The following is a 25,689-nucleotide window of genomic DNA, read 5'->3' as shown; positions in this document are numbered from 1 at the left end:
CATTATTCTTTGTTGAACATCTTAAGGATAGGTATGAGGAAGCAGCATTAATTTAGAAAAATGGAAAGTGGTTCGCTTATCCTGCACAGTCATTGGTACTGCTCATCTGGGTGACATTCTTATAACTATTCTCCCACTAACAAGCACAATATGGAACATTATTTTCCACTGTAACCTCCTTTTACAGACTAATGGTGAGTCACATGCAAACTGGAGTGACAAGGTGTGCATACTGCCCAACACATCCAGCACAGACCAAAGGACAATAAAGTTCCAACTGGGGCTTTCACACTGGCCTTTCAGGACGACTCATTGCTTGAAAAGTCAAGGTGATGGTGTGAAACTGGAAGTTACCCCTCCCATGTGGTACTTCAAATGCACGAGATTAGGGCACACATTCTTGCATTGTAACACCAGATTCAACTGTAGGGATTGTGGATGTCAGCTACACACATACGTCCCTTGGGATACTGTGGGGAGCACTATTCCCTCTGTTCACAGTTCCTGGTCGTCCCTCCTTCAGAAAAGATGTGCACTGATGCCATATCCTGGCAATTGGCGGCAGCAGGCAACTCTGAACATTACCTCCCACCTTGGTCTCTTTATGCCTCCACAATATACCAATAGCATGATCCTCCAGTGGAAGTGTAACAGTTTTTTCTGCCACCTGATTGAGCTATGATGTCTCTTGTGCGTTTTCCTTGCTGTCTGCATTGTCTTCCATGAAACTTGTTTCCCAGCATTGCAAATCCCTACCTCCATGACTAATGGGGCTATTTTCAGAATTGAGCTGATTATGAGAGAGTGTCAAGCACAATAGGCCTATACATTCTGGACGCTGCCTACTGTGAACACAAGTCACTCAATACAACTTCGGAAGCTGTGGCAGTTTGTGTGAGGATGTCTCTGTATTTTACCATCTGTAACATGTGTCTCCCTCCCAATGGTGAAGTGCCTCAGAATGTTTTATCTGCATTGATCAGCTTTGCTCCCCTCCTCCACTGCACCTTCATGACTGGGTGACTTCAATGCCCACAACCTGTTGTGGGATGGAACTACAACCACTGACCATGGTAAAGCTGTCAAAACTTCTCTTGCAGAGCTCAGTTTTTGTCTTTTGCATACTGTTGCTGTCACACACTTCACTGTGGCATACTGATCTTACTGGGACATTGAACTTTCAATTTTCACCTCTTGATCTCTCCCCTTTGTCCACTGAAGAGTCCATTATGACCTACATGACCGTGATAATTCTCCAATCGTCCTGTCCCTCCTTCCACCTCACAACCTCGGTGTACCTGGTGTCTCCTTGAATGGTGTTGTTCACACTGACATAGATGTTGTCACCAAATATGTTGTTCTAACTTGTGGTCAAGCCTCTGCATTTGAAAATAATCTGTCTGCATTTCAAGTCCTCAAACAGCTGGTGGAGCACATTCACTTACCTATCACTTCATCTCACCTGGAGCCATGTAATGCTCTGTTCAGTGTGCGGGAGTTCCTCAGTTCCCTAGTCCTTTGCCCTCGCATGGCCCCAGACCTGACCAAATCCACAGCTAACTGCTCAAACACCCATCTTTGCATTACCTGCATCATGTCCTTGCAATTTTTTTACCATATCTGGACTGAGGATAAGTTCCCATCTCAGTGACGAGGAAGTGTGATTTACTGAGACTGTGTAAACACCTCCTTGAGATGGACAGCTGTCATCCAACTAGTCTCACTAATATCCTCTGCAAGTTGTTAAGACATAAGGTGAGCCAGCAGCTGAATTGGCATCTTGAGTCTTGGAATCTTTTGGCTCCACCCCAGGTTGGTTTTCACCAAAGCTATTTTACTGCTGACAATTTGGTCTGCCTGGAGTCTGTTAACCAGTCTTCTTTGAACTGCAAATGGCTTATGACATATGTAGCAACATCATGTCCTAGTTACTCTTACATCATTACTTTGCAATTTACAATAAATGTGTGATGGAGGATTCATCAAACTTCCTTTAAGCTACTTCTCTATCATTCCACTCTCAAACAGTGCACTGGAAAAATGAACACTTAAATCTTTCTGGGAAAACTCCATTTTTTCTTATTTTATTATGATGATTATTTATACCTAAGTAATTGGGCACCATCAAAATATTTTCCTACTCTAAGGAGAAAGTTGGTGACTGAAATTTCATGAGAAGGTCCAGATGCAGTGAAAAAATGCCTTTGTTTTAATGACTGCCATCTCCATCCATGTATCATATCCATGGCAGTCTTTGGTTTGATTTTCCCCCAACATTACCTATGAAATTGTTCCAATTTAAGTTGCTCATAATTCTAATCCCTAGGTGTTTAGTTGACTTTGCATCCTTTAGATTTGTGTGATTTATTGTATAACTGAAATTTAGTGGATATTGTTAGGCTCATGTGGATGACTTCACAATTTTCATGATTTAGAGTCAATAATCACTTTGTACACCATACAGATATCTTGTCTAAATCATTTTTCAATTTGTTTTGATCATCTGATTGCATTACATGACACCATTATCTGCAAAAAATCTGAGATTGTCTCCTAAATCATTTATGTAGGTCAGAAACAACAGAGGACCTATAACACTTCCTTGTGGAATGCCACATATTACTTCTGTTGTACTTGAAGACTTTACATCATTTATTGTGAGCTGTGTCTTTCCAGTCACACAATTGAGATGATAATCCATTGGCACCCAATATAATTACACGTTGCTTGTGAGGAATTGTGTCAAAAGCCTAGTGGAATTCTAACAATATGTAATTAATTTGATGTCCTGTAGTGCCTTGTGAATTTCGGGGTAAATTCTAGAGACACTTGTATTTCCACCATCTCAAACATGTGTTGTTTTAAAGATGACTTTGTGAAAGTGGAACTATGTCTATTATGCCACGATCATGTGGTGCAGGACTGGCACATATCGGACGGTTGATTGGTGCGGCTAGGTAGTCGCAGCGCTCGCCTCAGAAGTTACACGGCCAGCGCAAGGAGCAAACGTGACGTACTCCATGATGGTGCTACAACAGTAATTACTGAGAACAGTTGAATGTTGTTAAAGAAAAGAAAAGATACTTACTTATTTACTAACTTTCGTGAGGTCTGGATGGTGGACTTGCTAGAGCTTTCTAGATTGTATTTGTTATAAAGTATGTAAGAGTCCTCCCCCCATGAACCATGGACCTTGCCGTTGGTGGGGAGGCTTGCGTGTCTCAGCGATACAGATGGCCATACCGTAGGTGCAACCACAACGGAGGAGTAGCTGTTGAGAGGCCAGACAAACATGTGGTTCCTGAAGAGGGGCAGCAGCCTTTTCAGTAGTTGCAGGGGCAACAGTCTGGATAATTGACTGATCTGGCCTTGTAACATTAACCAAACGGGCCTTGCTGTGCTGATACTGCGAACGGCTGAAAGCAAGGGGAAACTACAGCCGTAATTTTTCCCGAGGACATGCAGCTTTACTGTATGATTAAATGATGATGGCATTCTCTTGGGTAAAATATTCCGGAGGTAAAATAGTCCCCCATTCGGATCTCCGGGCGGGGACTACTCAAGAGGACGTCGTTATCAGGAGAAAGAAAATTGGCATTCTACGGATCGGAGCGTGGAATGTCAGATCCCTTAATCGGGCAGGTAGGTTAGAAAATTTAAAAAGTGAAATGGATAGGTTAAAGTTAGATATAGTGGGAATTAGTGAAGTTCGGTGGCAGGAGGAACAAGACTTTTGGTCAGGTGATTACAGGGTTATAAATACAAAATCAAATAGGGGTAATGCAGGAGTAGGTTTAATAATGAATTAAAAAATAGGAGTGCGGGTTAGCTACTACAAACAGCATAGTGAACGCATTATTGTGGCCAAGATAGACACAAAGCCCAAGCCTACTACAGTAGTACAAGTTTATATGCCAACTAGCTCTGCAGATGATGAAGAAATTGATGAAATGTATGACGAGATAAAAGAAATTATTCAGGTAGTGAAGGGAGACGAAAATTTAATAGTCATGGGTGACTGGAATTCGTCAGTAGGAAAAGGGAGAGAAGGAAACATAGTAGGTGAATATGGATTGGGGGGAAGAAATGAAAGAGGAAGCCGCCTTGTAGAATTTTGCACAGAGCATAACTTAATCATAGTTAACACTTGGTTCAAGAATCATGAAAGAAGGTTGTATACCTGGAAGAATCCTGGAGATACTAAAAGGTATCAGATAGATTACATAATGGTAAGACAGAGATTTAGGAACCAGGTTTTAAATTGTAAGACATTTCCAGGGGCAGATGTGGACTCTGACCACAATCTATTGGTTATGACCTGTAGATTAAAACTGAAGAAACTGCAAAAAGGTGGGAATTTAAGGAGATGGGACCTGGATAAACTGAAAGAACCAGAGGTTGTAGAGAGGTTCAGGGAGAGCATAAGGGAACAATTGACAGGAATGGGGGAAAGAAATATAGTAGAAGAAGAATGGGTAGCTTTGAGGGATGAAGTAGTGAAGGCAGCAGAGGATCAAGTAGGTAAAAAGACGAGGGCTAATAGAAATCCTTGGGTAACAGAAGAAATATTGAATTTAATTGACAAAAGGAGAAAATATAAAAATGCAGTAAATGAAGCAGGCAAAAAGGAATACAAACGTCTCAAAAATGAGATCAACAAGAAGTGCAAAATGGCTAAGCAGGGATGGCTAGAGGACAAATGTAAGGATGTAGAGGCTTATCTCACTAGGGGTAAGATAGATACTGCCTACAGGAAAATTAAAGAGACCTTTGGAGAGAAGAAAACCACTTGTATGAATATCAAGAGCTCAGATGGCAAACCAGTTCTAAGCAAAGAAGGGAAGGCAGAAAGGTGGAAGGAGTATATAGTGGGTTTATACAAGGGCGATGTACTTGAGGACAATATTATGGAAATTGAAGAGGATGTAGATGAAGAAGAAATGGGAGATAAGATACTGTGTGAAGAGTTTGACAGAGCACTGAAAGACCTGAGTCGAAACAAGGCCCCGGGAGTAGACAACATTCCATTAGAACTACTGATGGCCTTGGGAGAGCCAGTCATGACAAAACTCTACCATCTGGTGAGCAAGATGTATGAGACAGGCAAAATACCCACAGATTTCAAGAAGAATATAATAATTCCAATCCCAAAGAAAGCAAGTGTTGACAGATGTGAAAATTACAGAACTATCAGTTTAATAAGTCACAGCTGCAAAATACTAACGCAAATTCTTTACAGACCAATGGAAAAACTGGTAGAAGCGGACCTCGGGGAAGATCAGTTTGGATTCCGTAGAAATGTTGGAACACGTGAGGCAATACTAACCTTACGACTTATCTTAGAAGAAAGATTAAGAAAAGGCAAACCTACGTTTCTAGCATTTGTAGACTTAGAGAAAGCTTTTGACAACGTTAACTGGAATACTCTCTTTCAAATTCTGAAGGTGGCAGGGGTAAAATACAGGGAACGAAAGGCTATTTACAATTTGTACAGAAACCAGATGGCAGTTATAAGAGTCAAGGGGCATGAAAGGGAAGCAGTGGTTGGGAAAGGAGTGAGACAGGGTTGTAGCCTCTCCCCCATGTTATTCAATCTGTATATTGAGCAAGCAGTAAAGGAAACAAAAGAAAAATTCGGAGTAGGTATTAAAATTCATGGAGAAGAAGTAAAAACTTTGAGGTTTGCCGATGACATTGTAATTCTGTCAGAGACAGCAAAGGACTTGGAAGAGCAGTTGAACGGAATGGACAGTGTCGTGAAATGAGGATATAAGATGAACATCAACAAAAGCAAAACGAGGATAATGGAATGTAGTCATATTAAATCGGGTGATGCTGAGGGAATTAGATTAGGAAATGAGACACTTAAAGTAGTAAAGGAGTTTTGCTATTTAGGGAGTAAAATAACTGATGATGGTCGAAGTAGAGAGGATATAAAATGTAGACTGGCAATGGCAAGGAAATCGTTTCTGAAGAAGAGAAATTTGTTAACATCGAGTATAGATTTAAGTGTCAGGAAGTCGTTTCTGAAAGTATTTGTATGGAGTGTAGCCATGTATGGAAGTGAAACATGGATGATAACCAGTTTGGACAAGAAGAGAATAGAAGCTTTCGAAATGTGGTGCTACAGAAGAATGCTGAAGATTAGGTGGGTAGATCACGTAACTAATGAAGAGGTGTTGAATAGGATTGGGGAGAAGAGAAGTTTGTGGCACAACTTGACTAGAAGAAGGGATCGGTTGGTAGGACATGTTTTGAGGCATCAAGGGATCACAAATTTAGCATTGGAGGGCAGCGTGGAGGGTAAAAATCGTAGAGGGAGACCAAGAGATCAATACACTAAGCAGATTCAGAAGGATGTAGGTTGCAGTAGGTACTGGGAGATGAAGAAGCTTGCACAGGATAGAGTAGCATGGAGAGCTGCATCAAACCAGTCTCAGGACTGAAGACCACAACAACAACAACAACATGTAAGAGTATCTGTCAGACTGGTAATTGTTAGGCTTACTAAAATGAATCATTTATATGGTGTCTTGTTTGTGGAAGTGAAAATATAGTGAGATTGGTTTAAAAGTATCCTGAGTGTACGGAGTTATTTTAAGAGTACAAAAAGTTCCTCCAAAACAGCATCTTATCTTCAGAGAAGAAGTTGGACAGACAATTGCAGCCAGCTATCCTGATAAGAAGATTGGCAAAACAACTCTGAGTAAGTTCAACAATAAAGTGGGAGTGGGAGTCTGGCACATCAACACCACACTGCTCCCTCTAGTCGCCAGAAAACGCCCAAGTCCCCTGTTGATAGCATTCATTACTTCATGAAAATAAAGAGCTAATTGTGTTTCACAAGAATAATACAGGGTCACAATTACTTAACTATATCAAATAAAATCATCATAACTTCTGAACAGTTTGCATTAGGATGTTCAAACTGCACGGCTGACCGTGCTGCATAATAGGAATTAGTATGTGCATGCATGCATGTCTTGTTGTTGTCAGGCCACTTCGGCTTGAATGGGTTCATCAATAAGCAAAATTGTTGCATTTGGGAGACTAAAAATCTGCATTTCAGGATTGAGAAGTCTCTTCACCCTCAATGGTTGACTGTGTAGTGCACAATATCCAGTCACAGAATAATTGGTGTGATATTCCTTGATAGCATGGTGACTACCGAACAATACATGAAAGTTTTGGAAGATGATTTCACCCCCATTATTCAGAGTGACCTTGATTTTGAGTAGATGTGGTTCATGCAAGACGGAACTCAACCCCATCAAAGCTGGAGAGTGTTTGATGTCCTGGAGGAGCACTTTGGGGACCACATTCTGTTTCTGCAGTACTGAGGCCACTGGCATGGACCTTGGTTGGCTGCCATATTCTCTGGGTCTGAACACATATGACTCCTTTTAGTGGGGCTACATTAAAAACAAGGTGTACAACAATAGCCTCAAAACCATTACTGATCTGCAAACAGCCATGCAGGAGGTTATCGACAGTATCGATGTACCATACTTCAGGGGTCATTTTGCTATTAATCTATGCCACATCATCGGTAATTATGGCAGGCATATTGAACATATCATAACCTAAATCAGGATATCTGTAGTTTACATGGTAAATAAATTGTGTGCATGCTGTAGTTTGTAACTAATTTATGCTTTTTTCATATTTAGTAATTCAGTAATTGTCACCCTGTATTTTCTGTGTCCCTGTTGGCTCTTTGTCAATAAATCATTTTGTTTATGGTGTTTCATAATGTTCAAGCACAGTATATGTTCCACAATCCTACTGCAAATCAAAGTGACTGGTATGAGTCTGTAACACAGCATATTATTCGTATTTCCTTTCTTAGGTACTCGTCTGACTTAAACAACTTACCAGTCCCTCGGTATGGATCTTTCTACAAGTGAGCAGTTGTGTATAATTACTAAGTATGGAGCTATTGTATCAGCAGACTCTGAAAGGAACCTGAATAGTATACAATCTGGACTGGAAGCCTTGCTTTTATTAAGTGTTTGAAGCTGCTTCATTACACCAAGGATATCTATTCCTATGTTATGTAAGTTGGCAATTGTTCTTGATTCAAACTGTGGAATATTTTCTTAATATTCTTTTGTGAAAGAATTTTGGAAAATCTTATTTAGCAACTCTGCTTTAGTGGCACTGTCATCAATGACATCATCATTGTTAACATGCGTTGAAGGTTCAGATTCTGTCTTGCCACTTCGGTACTTGGCATACAACAAGAATCTCTTTGGGTTTTCTGTCAGATTTCGAGACAGAGTTTTATTGTGGAAACTACTGAAGGCATCCTGCATTGAAGTTTGCACTAAATTTTGAGCTGCAGTAAAACTTTGCCAATCTTGAGGACCTTGCGGACCCACTCTCAATTTCTGTCCAGAACTTCCTGTCACACCAGACTTTCCAGGTTCAGGTTGGTGCTTCTCACAGTAACCCTCTCCTACAAAAGAAAATGAGGTCCTACAGGGCTCTGTATTGGGTGTGTCTATTTTTCTAGTAGCTGCCAATGGTCTAGCTGCTGCTGTGGGATCTACAGAGTCAACTTCCCTCTGTGCTGATGATTTTTGCATTTACTATTGCTCCTCCACTGTGAATGTTGCTGGATGCCAACAGCAGAGCACTTTAAATAAAATGGTTTATTGACAAATAGCACAGTCCTGGGCTTTCACTCATGACTGCTCGTTTTCAGCTGTCAAAACAGGCATCATGAACTTCTATCGCAATCGTACTGTCCATCCACAACCAGAGCTCTACCTCACTGTCCAACTGCTCAAAGTGGTGGAGTCTTGTCATGGGGCAGGTCTTCAAAGCCCATTTGACATGTCCTCCTCCATCAACTTAAGTGTACATGATGGTCACACCTTAATACAAAGTGCTACCCAACATATCTGAGAATTTCATTGTAAAAATCAGAAAACTATACTTACATCCAATGTCATCTCTCAACTTCAAAGTAGTCACCTAGGGCATGTATGCAATGATCCCAGCATTGTTTCCAGTTTTGGAAGCATTCTGGATGTCCCGAGGGTAACTGTGTTCAGGACCCATTGCAATACCACTTGGATGTCTTCAATTGAGACAAAACTTCATGCTTTCAATGTAGTTTGCATCTTTGGGGACAAGAAAAAGTCACGCAGATTAGTTCTGGTGATTGGGGAGGATGGAGGAACATGGCAATGTTGCTTTTGGCCAAGAACACCTTCACAATGAGCAAGGTGTGCATGGGTGTATTGTCATTGTGCATCAACCGGTCTTTCTTTTTGCACAACTCTGGCTGTCTGCGGTGAACATTTTTCTTCCATCATCTCAAAACTTCACAGCAGAACTGTCTGTTGCAATCTGACCAGGTGCAACAAACTCCTTTTGCACTATTCCCTGAATGTTGGAAAAAATGATCGGCATTGACTTCATGTTGGTGCGAACAAGTCAAGCTTTTTTCAGCCTTGGAGAAGATTGTGTTATCCATTAAGATTATTGTTGCTTTGTTTCAGGGTCATAACCATAAACCAAGACTTAACACCTGTTACGACTATGGATATTAATTTTGGGTGTTCACAAACTCTTTGTTGTGATTCAGTGCACATCTGAATCCCGAGGTTTCATTGGTCTTACTGAGAAGGCTAGGGAGAAACCTTGCTGCAATTCATCTCATGTTCTGTTCATCAGCTAGAATTCGTAAATTCCATACAACAGTTCAAGTTTGTTATAAATATTGTGAATTGTCTACCCTCAGTCTTTGTTAATCATGTCACATACTTTCATGATCATTTCCGGTCTTGTGCATGTTGATGGTTAACTAGAATGTTTGTCATCTTCCACAGATTCTTGGCTTTCCTTGAAGTGCTTGAAGCACACAAATTCTCTTGCTTGACTCAGTGCAATCTCACAAAATGTCTTTGTCAGCATTTGGTGTGTTTCAGTCACAGTTTTCTTGAATTTGAAACTGAATTTGATGCAAACCCATTGCTCCTTCAAATCATCCATTTCACAATTTAGAGAAGTACTGAAAGACGCCCTGACACCACTACACCTCACAACTGCATGCACTAAAGATAACACAACTTTGTGCCACAGTAGCTAAGAGATGTGCCTCAAGACATCTAGTAGTGGAATGTCATACTGCTACTGGTTGGGCTGGTACAATGAAATTCTCAGCTATTTTGGGTAGCACATCATACTCTTCACTGTCTTAGTAACACCAGCTGGGGCACAGATTTCTCTACATTTTTGCAGATTTACAAAGCTCTGATCCTGTCCTGTCCTGATTATGGCATTCTGGTATATGGCTTGGTGCCACCTACAGCATTACGGGTGCTTGACCTGATACATTATTGTGTAATTTAAATTGTGACAGGTGACCTTTAGACCACCCCTGTGAACAGCCTACTCCGCTACAGATCAGCCAACCACAGCTGCTCAAATATGCATTACAAATTCACTGCTCTCCTGAGCATCCAAATGACTGTGTCCTTTTTCCTGGTAGGGGGATCCATCTCCCACAACAGAGGCCCAGAAATGGATCCACAACTGCAGTTTCTGAACTCCAGCTTCCCCCACTGTTGCCTCCTGTAAGGAAGCAATTGTGTGCAGCGCCATGTTGTGTACCACAACCTCAGATCTGCCCCAAACTATTACTTGGACCAAAATACTCTGTTGACCCCATGGTTTTTCACTGTCTGTTCTTGGCCATCCTTAATTAATTTCCAGCTTTGGAAGTTGTATACACTGATGGCTCTACAGTTGAATATGTTTTTACCTTCACCCAAGCAAGGTGTAGTGAACTATACTCTCTGCCAAAAACATACAGTCTGTTCACTGCAGAATTGGTGTCTATCACTTGAGACCTTAGTCGTGTTGATTCCTGCATCAGTGAGACATTCTTAACTGGCAGTGACTCTCTGGATAATCTTCAGGCTATCGACTAATGGTACCCTTGGCACCCATTGGTTGTGACTATCCAGAATCTCCTTTCTGGCCTCCATCATGCTAGATGGTCAGTTTGTCTTTGTCTGGAGTCTTTGTCTTGGTCCCAGGATTTGACCATGAATTAGTTGGCCAAGTTGGCTACCAGGAAGCTGACTTTGGAGATTGGTGTATTGGAACTCAACCTTTGGTCAGCTCTATGCCACTAACTGTAGGAAGCTTGGAACACAAATTGGTGTCCTCTGTGCAAACAAAATGCGCGCAATAAAGGGGACCATGACTATGTGGTGATCTTACTTTTCTTGTTTCTCACAGAGAATCTATCATTCTCTGTCAGCTTTGCACTGGCCACACTTTGTTGATCCGAGACCACATGAGCCGGCTGAAGTGGCCGTGCGGTTAAAGGTGCTGCAGTCTGGAACCGCAAGACCGCTACGGTCGCGGGTTCGAATCCTGCCTCGGGCGTGGATGTTTGTGATGTCCTTAGGTTAGTTAGGTTTAACTAGTTCTAAGTTCTAGGGGACTAATGACCTCAGCAGTAGAGTCCCATAGTGCTCAGAGCCATTTGAACCAAGACCACATGATGTTAGGATCCATGCCACTGTCACTGTCATGCCCATCCGATGGTGGCCCACATCCTCCAGGACTGCACTAATTTGGAAACTTTATGGTGAATCCTTAAACTTGCTGACACACTGCCTCTGGTGGCAGTGGATGACACCAAAGCAGCTGATCTGGTTTTACATTTTACCTGTGAAGATAGATTCTACTCCTCTCTGTGAGGTAGGGTGCACTGGCCTTGTTGGCTTCTTGACGGAGTGGACAGGTGCCCCATGCCTGCTCCGAATGAGGGGGCCCTTTGCTGTCCCGGCTTGGTTGACTGGCCTGGATCCTACCTTTCCTACCTTTTTAATTCTTCTTATTCTTTTACATCTGTCATTGTTTTACTGTCTCATCATCTTTGCTCTATTTCCTGAGATTTTATCAACTTCTTCATGTTGCTAATTTGCTTATGGTAATGGAGTGTGAGGAGAACCCAATTAGGTAAGGAGGGTGTGTCTCCCATCATGTAATATGTCCTGGGAGCCTCCAGCTGTTACCCCTCTCTCACTTCTACTTGCTTCTTTCGCTTGGTTTTATTGATTCCTGGTTACAATTGGGTTCATCGAGACTTGTTTTCGAAGTATTTTCTTTCTAATCAATTTTAAACTTAATAAGAAGTCTCACATGAGTTCACAATGTAAAGGCAGTCATGTTTTCATAGCCTTGTTATCAACATATAAACAGGTATCAAATTTAACAATGGGAAATCCAAGATGAAACAATGACAATATTATGAAAATGATACTCACTGCTCACCATACAACGGAGATGATGAGTCACATGTAGGTACAGGAAAAAGACTGCCAAACATAGCTTAACGCCAAATAGGCCTCAATCAAAATTAGACAACATACACATATGGACTCATGCAAATGCAACTCACACACACATGACCACAATCTCTGACTGCCAAGGCCAGACTGCAAACAGCAGCACACGATGAGAATAGCAGTCTGGGTGGTGGGTAAGGAGGAGGCTGGAGAGTGGGTGGGGTGGGATAGCAAGGTGGGAGTGGGAGACAATAAAGTGCTGCATGTGGGAGCATATAGGGACAAGGTGGGGAGATGTTAGGAGAGATAGGTGCAGTCAGGAAGCTAGACGGATGGTAAGGGGGGAGGGGGCAGCAGAAAAGGAGAGAAATAAAAAACTGTGGGTGCATTGCTGGAATAGAGGGTTGTGTAGTTCTGAAATGGGAACAGGGAAGGGAATAGATGGGTAAAGAACATCTATCCCCTTCCCTGTTCCCATTCCAGCACTACACAACCCTCTATTCTATCAACACACCTACAGTCTTTCTACTTCTCTCCTTTTCTGCTGCCCCCCCCCCCCCCCCCCCCAACTGTCTAACTTTCCAACTGCATCTAGCTGTCCTATCCTCTCTCCACATGCAGCACTTCACTGTGCCGCACCCTTATGCTGCTATCCCTCCCCCCTGCCCCAGCCTCCTCCTTACCCTCAACAACCAGTTTACTTCTCCCATCATGCACTGCTGCCCGCATCTGGGTTTGGCAGGCAGAGACTTTGGTCATGTGTGTGTGTATGTGTATGTTGCCTTATTCTTATGAAGGCCTGTTTGGCCAAAAGCTTTTTTTTCTTTCTTTTTTTAATAGAACAATGATGCATTTTTTACACGCACTGATGACTTGCAGGATCTTGCCAGCTGTTTGTCAAAGTCAGTATCACTGATGAATTAAGAGATTTTTGCATAGAAAGATTCACTTGCTCACTCTGTACAGGGATAGGAATAGAAAGATGGTACGCTATTTGCTGTAGATTTTCTTATGTCAAAGATAAGTGAAGGGTAGAAGTAAACTTCTTTGGTAAGTTTCAATCTCAGCTATTCACTGTTAAAGATACACTGGATTACAGTATTCCCCTGGAACTGCAACACACTTGGAAATTTATTTTCATCTAACTTGTTAAACTGTTTTCCTTCAGGGAAGTCTATTAAATGGAAAATTTTGAGTAATGTATGCAGTACATTTATCTAGATGGCATGTTGATGTTTGCTTGTTTTGCCAAAACTTAACAGAAATTGGACAAGTAGATGACTATGAAAACAGAAGTGTGACCCCACTACTGTAGCAGCAGAAGAACCCTGGCAGTGTCGGCAATACACAATCAAATTATTGTTTGAATGGCAGTTGTGTAGAATTAGAATCACTGCACAACCTTGAAATTGCAGTTTGGAATATATGATTTGATCAAAAAATATTATTTTGTACACTCACTGCATAACTTGATAATAAACTATCTTTCCATTTACATCTACAACTGTTAATTTTTTTAGTTTCTATTTGGTTTGGCAAAGGAAGCAAAATTTAATGTGCCATCTAGATAAATACACTGTATGTGCCATTCAAACTCATCATTGATAACACTTCTGAAGAAAAAAGGTTCAAATGTGTTGGGGCCCAAGAAATTGATTGGGACCCTTGCTGTTACTGTTGTACATTAATGCCCTTGTGGACAATATTGTTTCAGACATTTCACAGGCAAGATTTCAAAGCGATGCAAAGACTGGCAACTTGCTTTAAATTTTTAGAAATGTAAAATTGGGTACATCACAAAATGAAAAAAAAGCAGTATCCTATGGCTATAATATCAATGAGTTATATTTGAAATCCGTCAACTCATACAAATATCTGGGTGCAATAATTCATAAGGATATGAAATGGAACATTCACACAGTCTCAGTTGTTGATAAAGCAGGTGGCAGATTGCAGTTCATTGGTAGAATATTAAGGAAATGTAATCAGTTTAGAAAGGAGGGTGAATACAAAGCCCTCATGTGACCCATCCTAGCATATTGCTCAAGTGTGTGGGACCAATATCAAATTGGACTAACAGGGGATATTGAATGGATACAGAGAATGGCAACATAAATATCACAGGTTTGTCCAATCTATGAGAGAGTGTCACAAAGATGCTGAAAGAACCGATCTGATAAAGGCCCGAAAATACATGACAAAGAACTAAATTTAAGTGATAAGTGTGGGAATACATTACAACCCCTTGTGTATTACACTCATAGATACCAGAAAGACAAGATCAAGCTAATTATAGAAGGCACATAGGCATTTAAGCAATCATTCCCATGACACATATGTGAATGGAACATCAGGAAGCCCAAACAACTGTTACAATGAATGTACCTTCAACCATGCACTTGGCAATGGTTTGCAGTGTACGGTTGTAGCTGTAGATGTAGAACCAAAGATGTTCTGGTACCAAAAATATAAATCTCTTTAGTAGTGGTAGTAGTAATAGTAGAAATTATACATTACGCAACTCTAGCTATAGTTTCGCTGGAGTCCTTCCATAAGTGTCAAGACAAATTATGAAGCACATACGAGCAATTCCACCATATTCAAGTTGAAAATGGTTATGGATTATTTAATAATGGAAATATGATGTTTGCATCATTTTGATGAGCCATTTGTTGGTTGGTAACTTGATATCAGTATTCTTGGAGCAGAATTAATAGTTGTAAAATGATTCTTAAACAATTCTAGATAAACTTGTTTAATATTCAGCTGTAGTTCATGAACTTGAGGTTCCTTAAGAGACATATTGTTAGTAACATGGAGTCCCCTGTCAACCATGTGGCCAGTTATATAGCCTTACTGCTGCATCCCAATGTTGGAAAACTGACAGTTGTATTCAAAATTCAGTTCATTTTATTGAGGAATTAAAATACATGAACATGGGAGGAAGATATTCTTTTCATCTTAAGTACTGTATCCTTATTTATGATATTTCTGTGAATGAAGCTATTTCATACATGGTGGATATATATCTGATAGATACAGTAGATTTGCCAACAAATTGTGTTACTACAACCTACTTCCAGTATAGTAATAAATTTATGAGCATATTCAAGGGTGTCTGTGGGCAGCCTTCTTAGTCCATTGTTGCCAAATTGTTTGTGAAGGTTTGTGAACAACAGGCAACCACAGGCCAGCACCCACTATGGGTGTGTTAGATTAGTAATCTGGATACATGGCAAATAAGGAGTTGGATATCTTACTGGTACATCATAATAACGTCAACCCAAAAATTAAATTTATGACAGAGAAAGTGTGCATTAGGCAACTTAATTTTCTAAATGTTTCAGTAATCAAATGGGCACATGTATTTTGTATCGAAAGATGTACAGAAGAACAACACACATTGATCAGTAGCTCCATAAGGAATCCAACCTTCACCCAAACCAAAAAAGAGACATAATTATATCCTTGGTCAAAAGGGCTAATAAAATATATGAGTCAGTTTACTTACAAAAAGATCTCAGTTACTTACAGCAGAATGAGTACTATGTCCAAGAAGGGGGAATTTCAGGACTAGTGAAAAACAATGATCACCAAAAAGGGAAGTCTTTCTACAATTTATTAACAGAATTACTGATCATAACAGAAGGGTTTGTCCAAGAAAGGGGTTCAGATGATTTTTAAGCCCACCAGGAAAATAAAACATTGCCCAAAAACTGCAAAAGACGTATATCATCCACTAGCATCAGTGGTATGAATAAAAATCCATGTACCTGTGGCCAAGTATACAGAGTGTCTCAAAAAGAATGACCCGATTTTAGCTTTTAATAATATTGAGACAAATGTCACTACGTAACTGAAACAGTGCTAGATGTAATCAGCATGGTCTAGAGTTTCAGAAAAAAGTCTGCTAGATGTCACTACAAGCGCTGACTTGGAGCATGCAGCCAGTCTCATGCAATATGGCATCCGCACAATAGAAGGTGTATTGTGTTATTGAATTTAGTCATACTCAATCAGTGATCGCAGTTCAGCGGGCGTTTCATATTTTGTGCTAAACCACCATCACCAAAGAACATTTGATGGTGGTATAAACAGTTTGAAGAAACAGGGTGCCTCTGTAAAGGCCAAAGTCCTGGCCAGCCACAGGGTCCTGAACAAGCAGTGGAACAAATCCGATAACCTTTTTAGGGGAGCCCCCGCAAGTCTATGCAGCGTGCTAGCCAAGAACTTGCATTACCACACATGACAGTGTGGCATGTGTTACAGCATTGTTTAGCCCTAAAACCATACCAATTACAACTGGTACAAGCTCTTTGAGATATTAACAAAGTGAAGTGAGTGGACTTTAGCAATGCTATTCTAGAGGACATGGAAGATGACACTTTTATGTCACAGTTGATACCGTGATGAGGCAACTTTCCGTATTAGAGGTAAGGTTCACTGTCATAATGTGTGTATATGGGGGCTCAAAAATCGTCATGAAACAACTGAAGATGAATGTAATACACCAAAAGTGAATGGTTTTTGTGCTGTTTCGCAAAGCAAGGTTTATGGACCCTACTTTTTTGAGGAAGAAACCATAACAGGACAATCATATCTTGCAATGCCATGGAACTGGTTATTCCCAAAACTTGAATCTGGCAATATCATCTATCAGCAAGATGGAGCACCACCACACTGGCACAACAATGTGTGCCATTTCCTCAACGCCAACATGCCTCAACGTTGGATAGGGTGTACAGGGCCGTGAGACCAGGATTTACACTCTTTGCCTCCTAGGTCCCATGACTTAACACCACGTGATTTCTTCCTGTGGGGGTATGATAAACAATGAGTTTATGTTCCCCCCTACCTCGTGACATTGATGAACTAAATACCAGAATATCAGCTGCTGTAACTTCAGTGACAGAGGACACCTTACGCTCAGTCTGGGATGAATTCAGCTATCTGCTAGATGTCATCTGAGCAGCCAATGGAGGACATATTGAACATTTATGATGGAATTTTATAAACTTCTGTCTTTTTAGAGTAATTTAGTATGCAATTTGTTGGTGTTAAGTCCTTTTTCCTAATAAATAATTCTATTTAAATTCAGGTCTTTTTTTTGGGACATCCTGTATATTGGAACTACAAAAAGAAGTATTAACACTCACTTAGCCAAACAGTAAATGAACCATCAATTTGGACAAAATGATAAATTGGCCATGTCAGAACATGCTTTCCAAAAAGCTGAGGCAAACATTTCAGCCAAGACAACTCTTGTCACACACACTTATACAGAGAGGCAACAGAAATTTATCAGTGTCATGATAATCTTAACAGAAAACAAGAGGGAGTTAAATAAAATAAAATACAGATGGTTACTTTGCACTGAGAGACTAATAATTATTTACTCTTAATAGATAACGATGTCACCGGTCAGAGACAACCATGCACGTGGCATCAGGTGATGTATTATGTTGCTCCCTATACCATTCATAATGCAGCTATGAATCTGGCACCACCTTAAATTTTCAATGGTGTTTCCATTTTATTCATGCAGATGTACCCCACAAATGAGCATAAAATTTCAATGAATAGCTTCATACATCAACCATACACTTGCAGCCTGGAAGTTTTAAATGATGTAAATTCCAATTGTGAAAGCTTTCACTGTATTAAGTTCATTGGGAATACTTGTTAGCTGGCATAAATGAATTTCCACAAGAAGTGCAAAACTAACAGGTTACAAAACATAATACCTAAATAAAAAACAATTAAAAATTACTCCTACAGGCCAACCGCAAATTAGAACAGCATGCCACCCTCCACCTCAAAAAACTAACCAATCTCCTGGTTTCCCACCTGCGGAAAAGCAACTCACTCACCTTCCACAACCTTTCCAACAAACCACTACCTCTTCTCATTGCACACAGACCCAGTCTCTCCCATCTACTCAATCTCTGACATCCAGCTCCACTCCCCCTAAAACCTCAAAATTCTATTCAACACAATCTGGAACCACAACATCCCAATTCAGTAGTTAATCTTTCCTCCAAATCTCTCTCCCAATCCGAAACCTCTATCCTATTCAAAGGCCTCACCTTCAGCCCTACTCCCAGATTCATCCAAATAGCCCTCGTCAAAGATTTACTGTCCTATACTCGTACTCTCTGCTGGAAATATCACTTTGCCACGAAGAAAAATAATCCTAATCCTACTCCTAATGATCCAACTCCCCAAGACACTATCCAAATCGAACCCTGCCTGGAACAGTTCCATCCTCCATCACAACGGCACCCACCTCCTCTTCCTCAAAATCACCCTCTCCAAACCTTCCAGGAATTTCTCACTTCCAGCCTTGCCTCTCAATCCTTCTTGAAAAACCTTAATCCTACTCCCAACATCACCTCAGCTGAAGCCCAGGCTATCCGTGATCTGAAGGCTGACTGATCCATCGTCATTCTTCTGGCTGACAAGGGTTTCATGACCGTGGTACTTGATCATCGGGCGTATGTGGCTGAGGGACTGCGTCAGCTTTCAGACAACACTACATACAAAGTTTTCCAAGGTAATCCCATTCCTGATGTCCAGGCAGAGCTTCAAGGAATCCTCAGAACCTTAGGCCCCCTACAAAACCTTTCACCTGTAGATCAACACCTTCAACCCATTACATGCAGTCTCCCATCCTTCATCAAAGACACCAACCACTTTCTCGAATGCCTGGAATCCTTACCCAATCTGCTACCGCCAGAAACCATCCTTATAACAACTGATGCCACTTCCTTATACACAAATATCCCGCACATCCAGGGCCTCTCTGTGGTGGAGCAGTTCCTTTCACGCCGATCACCTGCTGCCCTACCTAAAACTTCTTTAGTCATTACCTTAGGCAGCTTCATCCTAACCGACAACTTCTTCACTTTTGAGGGCCAGAGATACCAACAATTAAAGGGAACAGCCATGGGTACCAGGATGCCCCCCTTGTACGCCAAAATATTTATGGGTCGCTTAGAGGAAGCCTTCTTGGTTACCAAAGCCTGCCAACCCATAGTTTGGTACAGATTTATTGATGACATATTCATGATCTGGACTCACAGTAAAGAAGAACTCCAGAATTTTCTCTCCAACCTCAACTCCTTTGGTTCCATTAGATTCACCTGGACCTACTCAAAATCCGATGCCACTTTCCTCGACGTTGACCTCCATCTGTCCAATGGCCAGCTTCACACATCTGTCCACATCAAACCCACCAACAAGCAACAGTACCTCCATTTTGACAGCTGCCACCCATTCCATATCAAATGGTCGCTTCCCTACAGCTTAGGTCTTTGTGGCAAACGAATCTGCTCCAGTCCTGAATCCCTGAACCATTACACCAACAACCTGACAACAGCTTTCGCATCCCGCAATTACCCTCCCGACCTGGTACAGAAGCAAATAACCAGAGCCACTTCCTCATCCCCTCAAACCCAGAACCTCCCACAGAAGAACCACAAAAGTGCCCCACTTGTGACAGGATACTTTCCAGGACTGGACCAGACTCTGAATGTGGCTCTCCAGCAGAGATACGACTTCCTCAAATCCTGCCCTGAAATGAGATCCACCCTTCATGAAATCCTCCCCACTCCACCAAGAGTGTCTTTCCGCCGTCCACCTAACCTTCGTAACCTGTTAGATCATCCCTATGAAATCCCCAAACCACCTTCCCTACCCTCTGGCTCCTACCCTTGTAACCACCCCCGGTGTAAAACCTGTCCCATGCACCCTCCCACCACCACCTACTCCAGTCCCGTAACCTGGAAGATGTACATGATCATAGGCAGAGCCACGTGTGAAAGCACCCACATGATTTACCAACTGACCTGCCTACACTGTGATGCATTCTATGTGGGAATGTCCAGCAACAAACTGCCCATTCACATGAATGGACACAGGCAGACAGTGTTTGTTGGTAATGAGGATCACCCTGTGGCTAAACATGCCTTGGTGCATGGCCAGCACATCTTGGCACAGTGTTACACCGCCCGGGTTATCTGGATACTTCCCACTAACAGCAACCTATCCGAACTCCGGAGATGGGAACTTGCTCTTCAATATATCCTCTCTTCCTGTTACCCACCAGGCCTCAATCTCCGCTAATTTCAAGTTGCCGCCACTCATACCTCACCTGTCATTCAACAACATCTTTGCCTCTGCACTTCTGCCTCGACTTACATCTCTGCCCAAACTCTTTGTCTTTGAATATGTCTGCTTGGGTCTGTGTATGTGTGGATTGATATGTGTGTGTGTGTGTGTGCGAGTGTATACCCGTCCTCTTTTCCCCCTAAGGTAAGTCTTTCCGCTCCCGGGATTGGAATGACTCCTTACCCTCTCCCTTAAAACCCACATCCTTTCGCCTTTCCCTCTCCTCCCCTCTTTCCTGACGAAGCAACCATTGGTTGCGAAAACTAGAATTTTGTGTGTATGTTTGTGTTTGTTTGTGTGTCTATCGACCTGCCAGCGCTTTCGTTTGGTAAGTCACATCATCTTTGTTTTTAGATATATTTTTCCCAAGTCGAATGTTTCCCTCTATTATATTCATATCATTAATTTGAACCCAACAATTACGTTTGTTATTGTCACTGTTGCATTTCGAAATCTTTTCTGTTGTCTTATTTTCTCTTTCTGTTTTTGCCAGTAATCTACTATACAATTTTATCCCGCCTATATATACTCAATAATACGTAACCCACATCCAAACCATAACCAAAAAATTTTTTTTCCGCTTTCAACACTACCACTGCTATAAAATCCACCGTTTCTAGTTCACAAACAGTTCCTTTCACCTATTAAACGTCCGCCCCAGTAGCTGAGTGGTCAGCGTGACGGATTGCCGTCCTCTGGGCCCGGGTTCGATTCCCGGCTGGGTCGGAGATTTTCTCCGCTCAGGGACTGGGTGTTGTGTTGTGTTCATCATCATTTCATCCCCATCCGGCGTGCAGGTCGCCCAATGTGGCGCCGACTGTAATAAGACCTGCGATATGGCGGCCGGACCTGCCCCGCGAGGGGCCTCCCGGCCAATGACGCCAAACGCTCATCATCATCATCACCTATTAAACAACCATTTCGGCTAGTTCTAATAACTTTCGCTTTATTTCCATTTCTGTTTTTCCCACATCTCTGATCATTTCTAGCCGCTTCTCACATTATTTCTTTGTCAGACAATTGTTAGCTTCATTTTCATAATCTGCCACCACAAAACCATTTACATGTAGTTTTTTCGAAATTTTCCCGAATTTCTCCACCCTTTAACGTGTTTTGGCGGCAACACAACCACCTAACCTTCATGCACATCATTGTCTACCAACCCAAGTTCACCACAGGATCAACATAACCCAGCTTTAACCAACACATTCACGCCTTTTTTCACACCAGATCTCCAGTTGCTTTCTAGTTCACCTTTATCTCTCCCCATATATTTTTATTTTTATTTTCATTTTCATTTCAGCCTCATGTTACACTTTCCACCTTCTAATACCATGTCACACTCACAACACCCCCACAACGACCCTATTAAGTTTTATTTACATTCCCTCCGCATTTATTTTCTCAAGCTTGTCTGACATTTGGCATTATGCCCAAGGCCTCACACTTAAAGTTCCCATCTCTGGCTGCAACCCTTCTTTCCATCAGTCCCTATGCCAGTTCCAAACTGAACAATCCATTGCCATCACCCACCTAATCCTTCACCTACACATCAACTCAGCCAATGAACACACCCATCAACTCCTATCTTTAATAAAAGTCCTCAATCTTTCCTCTCCCACATCCACACTGGGTGTTCAGAGCATCCTCCTACAGGCCAACCGCAAATTAGAACAGCATGCCACCCTCCACCTCAAAAAACTAACCAATCTCCTGGTTTCCCACCTGCGGAAAAGCAACTCACTCACCTTCCACAACCTTTCCAACAAACCACTACCTCTTCTCATTGCACACAGACCCAGTCTCTCCCATCTACTCAATCTCTGACATCCAGCTCCACTCCCCCTAAAACCTCAAAATTCTATTCAACACAATCTGGAACCACAACATCCCAATTCAGTAGTTAACCTTTCCTCCAAACCTCTCTCCCAATCCGAAACCTCTATCCTATTCAAAGGCCTCACCTTCAGTCCTACTCCCAGATTCATCCAAATAGCCCTCGTCAAAGATTTACTGTCCTATACTCGTACTCTCTGCTGGAAATATCACTTTGCCACGAAGAAAAATAATCCTAATCCTACTCCTAATGATCCAACTCCCCAAGACACTATCCAAATTGAACCCTGCCTGGAACAGTTCCATCCTCCATCACAATGGCACCCACCTCCTCTTCCTCAAAATCACCCTCTCCAAACCTTCCAGGAATTTCTCACTTCCAGCCTTGCCTCTCAATCCTTCTTGAAAAACCTTAATCCTACTCCCAACATCACCTCAGCTGAAGCCCAGGCTATCCGTGATCTGAAGGCTGACTGATCCATCATCATTCTTCTGGCTGACAAGGGTTTCATGACCGTGGTACTTGATCATCGGGTGTATGTGGCTAAGGGACTGCGTCAGCTTTCAGACAACACTACATACAAAGTTTGCCAAGGTAATCCCATTCCTGATGTCCAGGCAGAGCTTCAAGGAATCCTCAGAACCTTAGGCCCCCTACAAAACCTTTCACCTGACTCCATCAACCTCCTGACCCCACTGACACCCCGCACCCTTACCTTCTACCTTTCCTAAAATTCACAAACCCAATCATACCAGCCGCCCCATTGTAGCTGGTTACCAAGCTCCCCCATAGAACGTATCTCTGCCTACGTAGATCAACACCTTCAACCCATTACATGCAGTCTCCCATCCTTCATCAAAGACACCAACCACTTTCTCGAATGCCTGGAATCCTTACCCAACCTGCTACCGCCAGAAACCATCCTTATAACAACTGATGCCACTTCCTTATACACAAATATCCCGCACATCCAGGGCCTCTCTGTGGTGGAGCAGTTCCTTTCACGCTGATCACCTGCTGCCCTACCTAAAACTTCTTTAGTCATTACCTTAGGCAGCTTCATCCTAACCGACAACTTCTTCACTTTTGAGGGCCAGAGATACCAACAATTAAAGGGAACAGCCATGGGTACCAGAATGCCCCCCTTGTACGCCAAAATATTTATGGGTCGCTTAGAGGAAGCCTTCTTGGTTACCAAAGCCTGCCAACCCATAGTTTGGTACAGATTTATTGATGACATATTCATGATCTGGACTCACAGTAAAGAAGAACTCCAGAATTTTCTCTCCAACCTCAACTCCTTTGGTTCCATTAGATTCACCTGGACCTACTCAAAATCCGATGCCACTTTCCTCGACGTTGACCTCCATCTGTCCAATGGCCAGCTTCACACATCTGTCCACATCAAACCCACCAACAAGCAACAGTACCTCCATTTTGACAGCTGCCACCCATTCCATATCAAATGGTCGCTTCCCTACAGCTTAGGTCTTTGTGGCAAACGAATCTGCTCCAGTCCTGAATCCCTGAACCATTACACCAACAACCTGACAACAGCTTTCGCATCCCGCAATTACCCTCCCGACCTGGTACAGAAGCAAATAACCAGAGCCACTTCCTCATCCCCTCAAACCCAGAACCTCCCACAGAAGAACCACAAAAGTGCCCCACTTGTGACAGGATACTTGCCAGGACTGGACCAGACTCTGAATGTGGCTCTCCAGCAGAGATACGACTTCCTCAAATCCTGCCCTGAAATGAGATCCACCCTTCATGAAATCCTCCCCACTCCACCAAGAGTGTCTTTCCGCCGTCCACCTAACCTTCGTAACCTGTTAGATCATCCCTATGAAATCCCCAAACCACCTTCCCTACCCTCTGGCTCCTACCCTTGTAACCACCCCCGGTGTAAAACCTGTCCCATGCACCCTCCCACCACCACCTACTCCAGTCCCGTAACCTGGAAGATGTACATGATCATAGGCAGAGCCACGTGTGAAAGCACCCACATGATTTACCAACTGACCTGCCTACACTGTGATGCATTCTATGTGGGAATGTCCAGCAACAAACTGCCCATTCACATGAATGGACACAGGCAGACAGTGTTTGTTGGTAATGAGGATCACCCTGTGGCTAAACATGCCTTGGTGCACGGCCAGCACATCTTGGCACAGTGTTACACCGTCCGGGTTATCTGGATACTTCCCACTAACAACAAGCTATCCGAACTCCGGAGATGGGAACTTGCTCTTCAATATATCCTCTCTTCCCGTTACCCACCAGGCCTAAATCTCCGCTAATTTCAAGTTGCTGCCACTCATACCTCACCTGTCATTCAACAACATCTTTGCCTCTGCACTTCTGCCTCGACTGACATCTCTGCCCAAACTCTTCGTCTTTGAATATGTCTGCTTGTGTCTGTATATGTGTGGATGGATATGTGTGTGTGTGCGAGTGTATACCCGTCCTTTTCTCCCCATAAGGTAAGTCTTTCCGCTCCCGGGATTGGAATGACTCCTTACATATCATATTATTTTTCCAAGGTATCTTGTTCCATTTTCAAGATCAAATCACTTATCAGCGGACTTTCCTATCATCTAGCTGACAATGTCATCATAAATAATATAACGTGTAAGTCAACTTTTGCTCTGTTCTTCTATAGCAAAAAAAGAGTACATTGCAGTCAGAGGTAAAATTCTAGAATGTATGTACATATTAACTGCATCACTTACAAGTGTAGTACTTTTTGTTACTTGAGATGTGAAGCTCAATAACACAAACATTCAAGAAGCTACTGGCTTGCAGTCCAATTACAATTTTCTGTTTGTTTAAAGAAAGCATTTCAAGTTTTTTGTAAGGTAAATTATATGTAGAGATATTCCCTTAGCTCATTACTGCTATCATAGTCAATTATGAACATGACTTACATTGAGTGCACCTTTTCGATGAATTGCTTCAAATATTCTGTCTCTAAAACGTTCCATGTCTTGAATGTCAAATGATAGCTGATCAAGTTCACGGTTAATATCCTGGTAGATAGACAAGTAATACATGAATTATGTGTTTAATATTGCAGAACATCAAAGCATTCTAAGGCAATAGTTATAACACTAGACAATAAATTCTTACCTGAAGTTTAGCAAATTCATGTCGAGCTGGCCAGACTCTACTTGCTATCATATTGTCAAGTTTAGGAAAGTAAGCCTCTTTTAGTGGCTTATGCCAGTTATTTAATTTTCTCACTCTTCCAAGATGATTACTAAGTCGTTCAAAATTGTATCTGAAGATTAAAAAATTGGAAATTATCAGTTATAATTCATTAACTAAGTATATCCATCATTATATAACTGGCTATTTCCTCTGATT

General features: G+C 42.0%; 1 protein-coding gene across 1 annotated transcript in view; it reads right to left on the bottom strand.

Moving 5' to 3' along the window:
- LOC126457488 (phenoloxidase 2-like) overlaps nucleotides 1-25,689 on the bottom strand; it is a 294,687-nt gene that overhangs the window by 145,907 nt on the left and 123,091 nt on the right. Inside the window, exons 5-6 of the mRNA XM_050093788.1 lie at nucleotides 25,453-25,603; nucleotides 25,251-25,352 (exon numbers count right to left, since the gene is read on the bottom strand). Coding sequence (XP_049949745.1) covers nucleotides 25,251-25,352; nucleotides 25,453-25,603 — 253 coding nt within the window. The remainder of the gene's footprint in view (nucleotides 1-25,250; nucleotides 25,353-25,452; nucleotides 25,604-25,689) is intronic.

The sequence above is a fragment of the Schistocerca serialis genome, chromosome 2 (genome assembly GCF_023864345.2).
Source record: "Schistocerca serialis cubense isolate TAMUIC-IGC-003099 chromosome 2, iqSchSeri2.2, whole genome shotgun sequence".
Lineage (NCBI taxonomy): Eukaryota > Metazoa > Arthropoda > Insecta > Orthoptera > Acrididae > Schistocerca > Schistocerca serialis.
The sequence above is the reverse complement of the archived record's forward strand: the minus strand, read 5'-3'. Positions and strand labels throughout refer to the sequence as shown.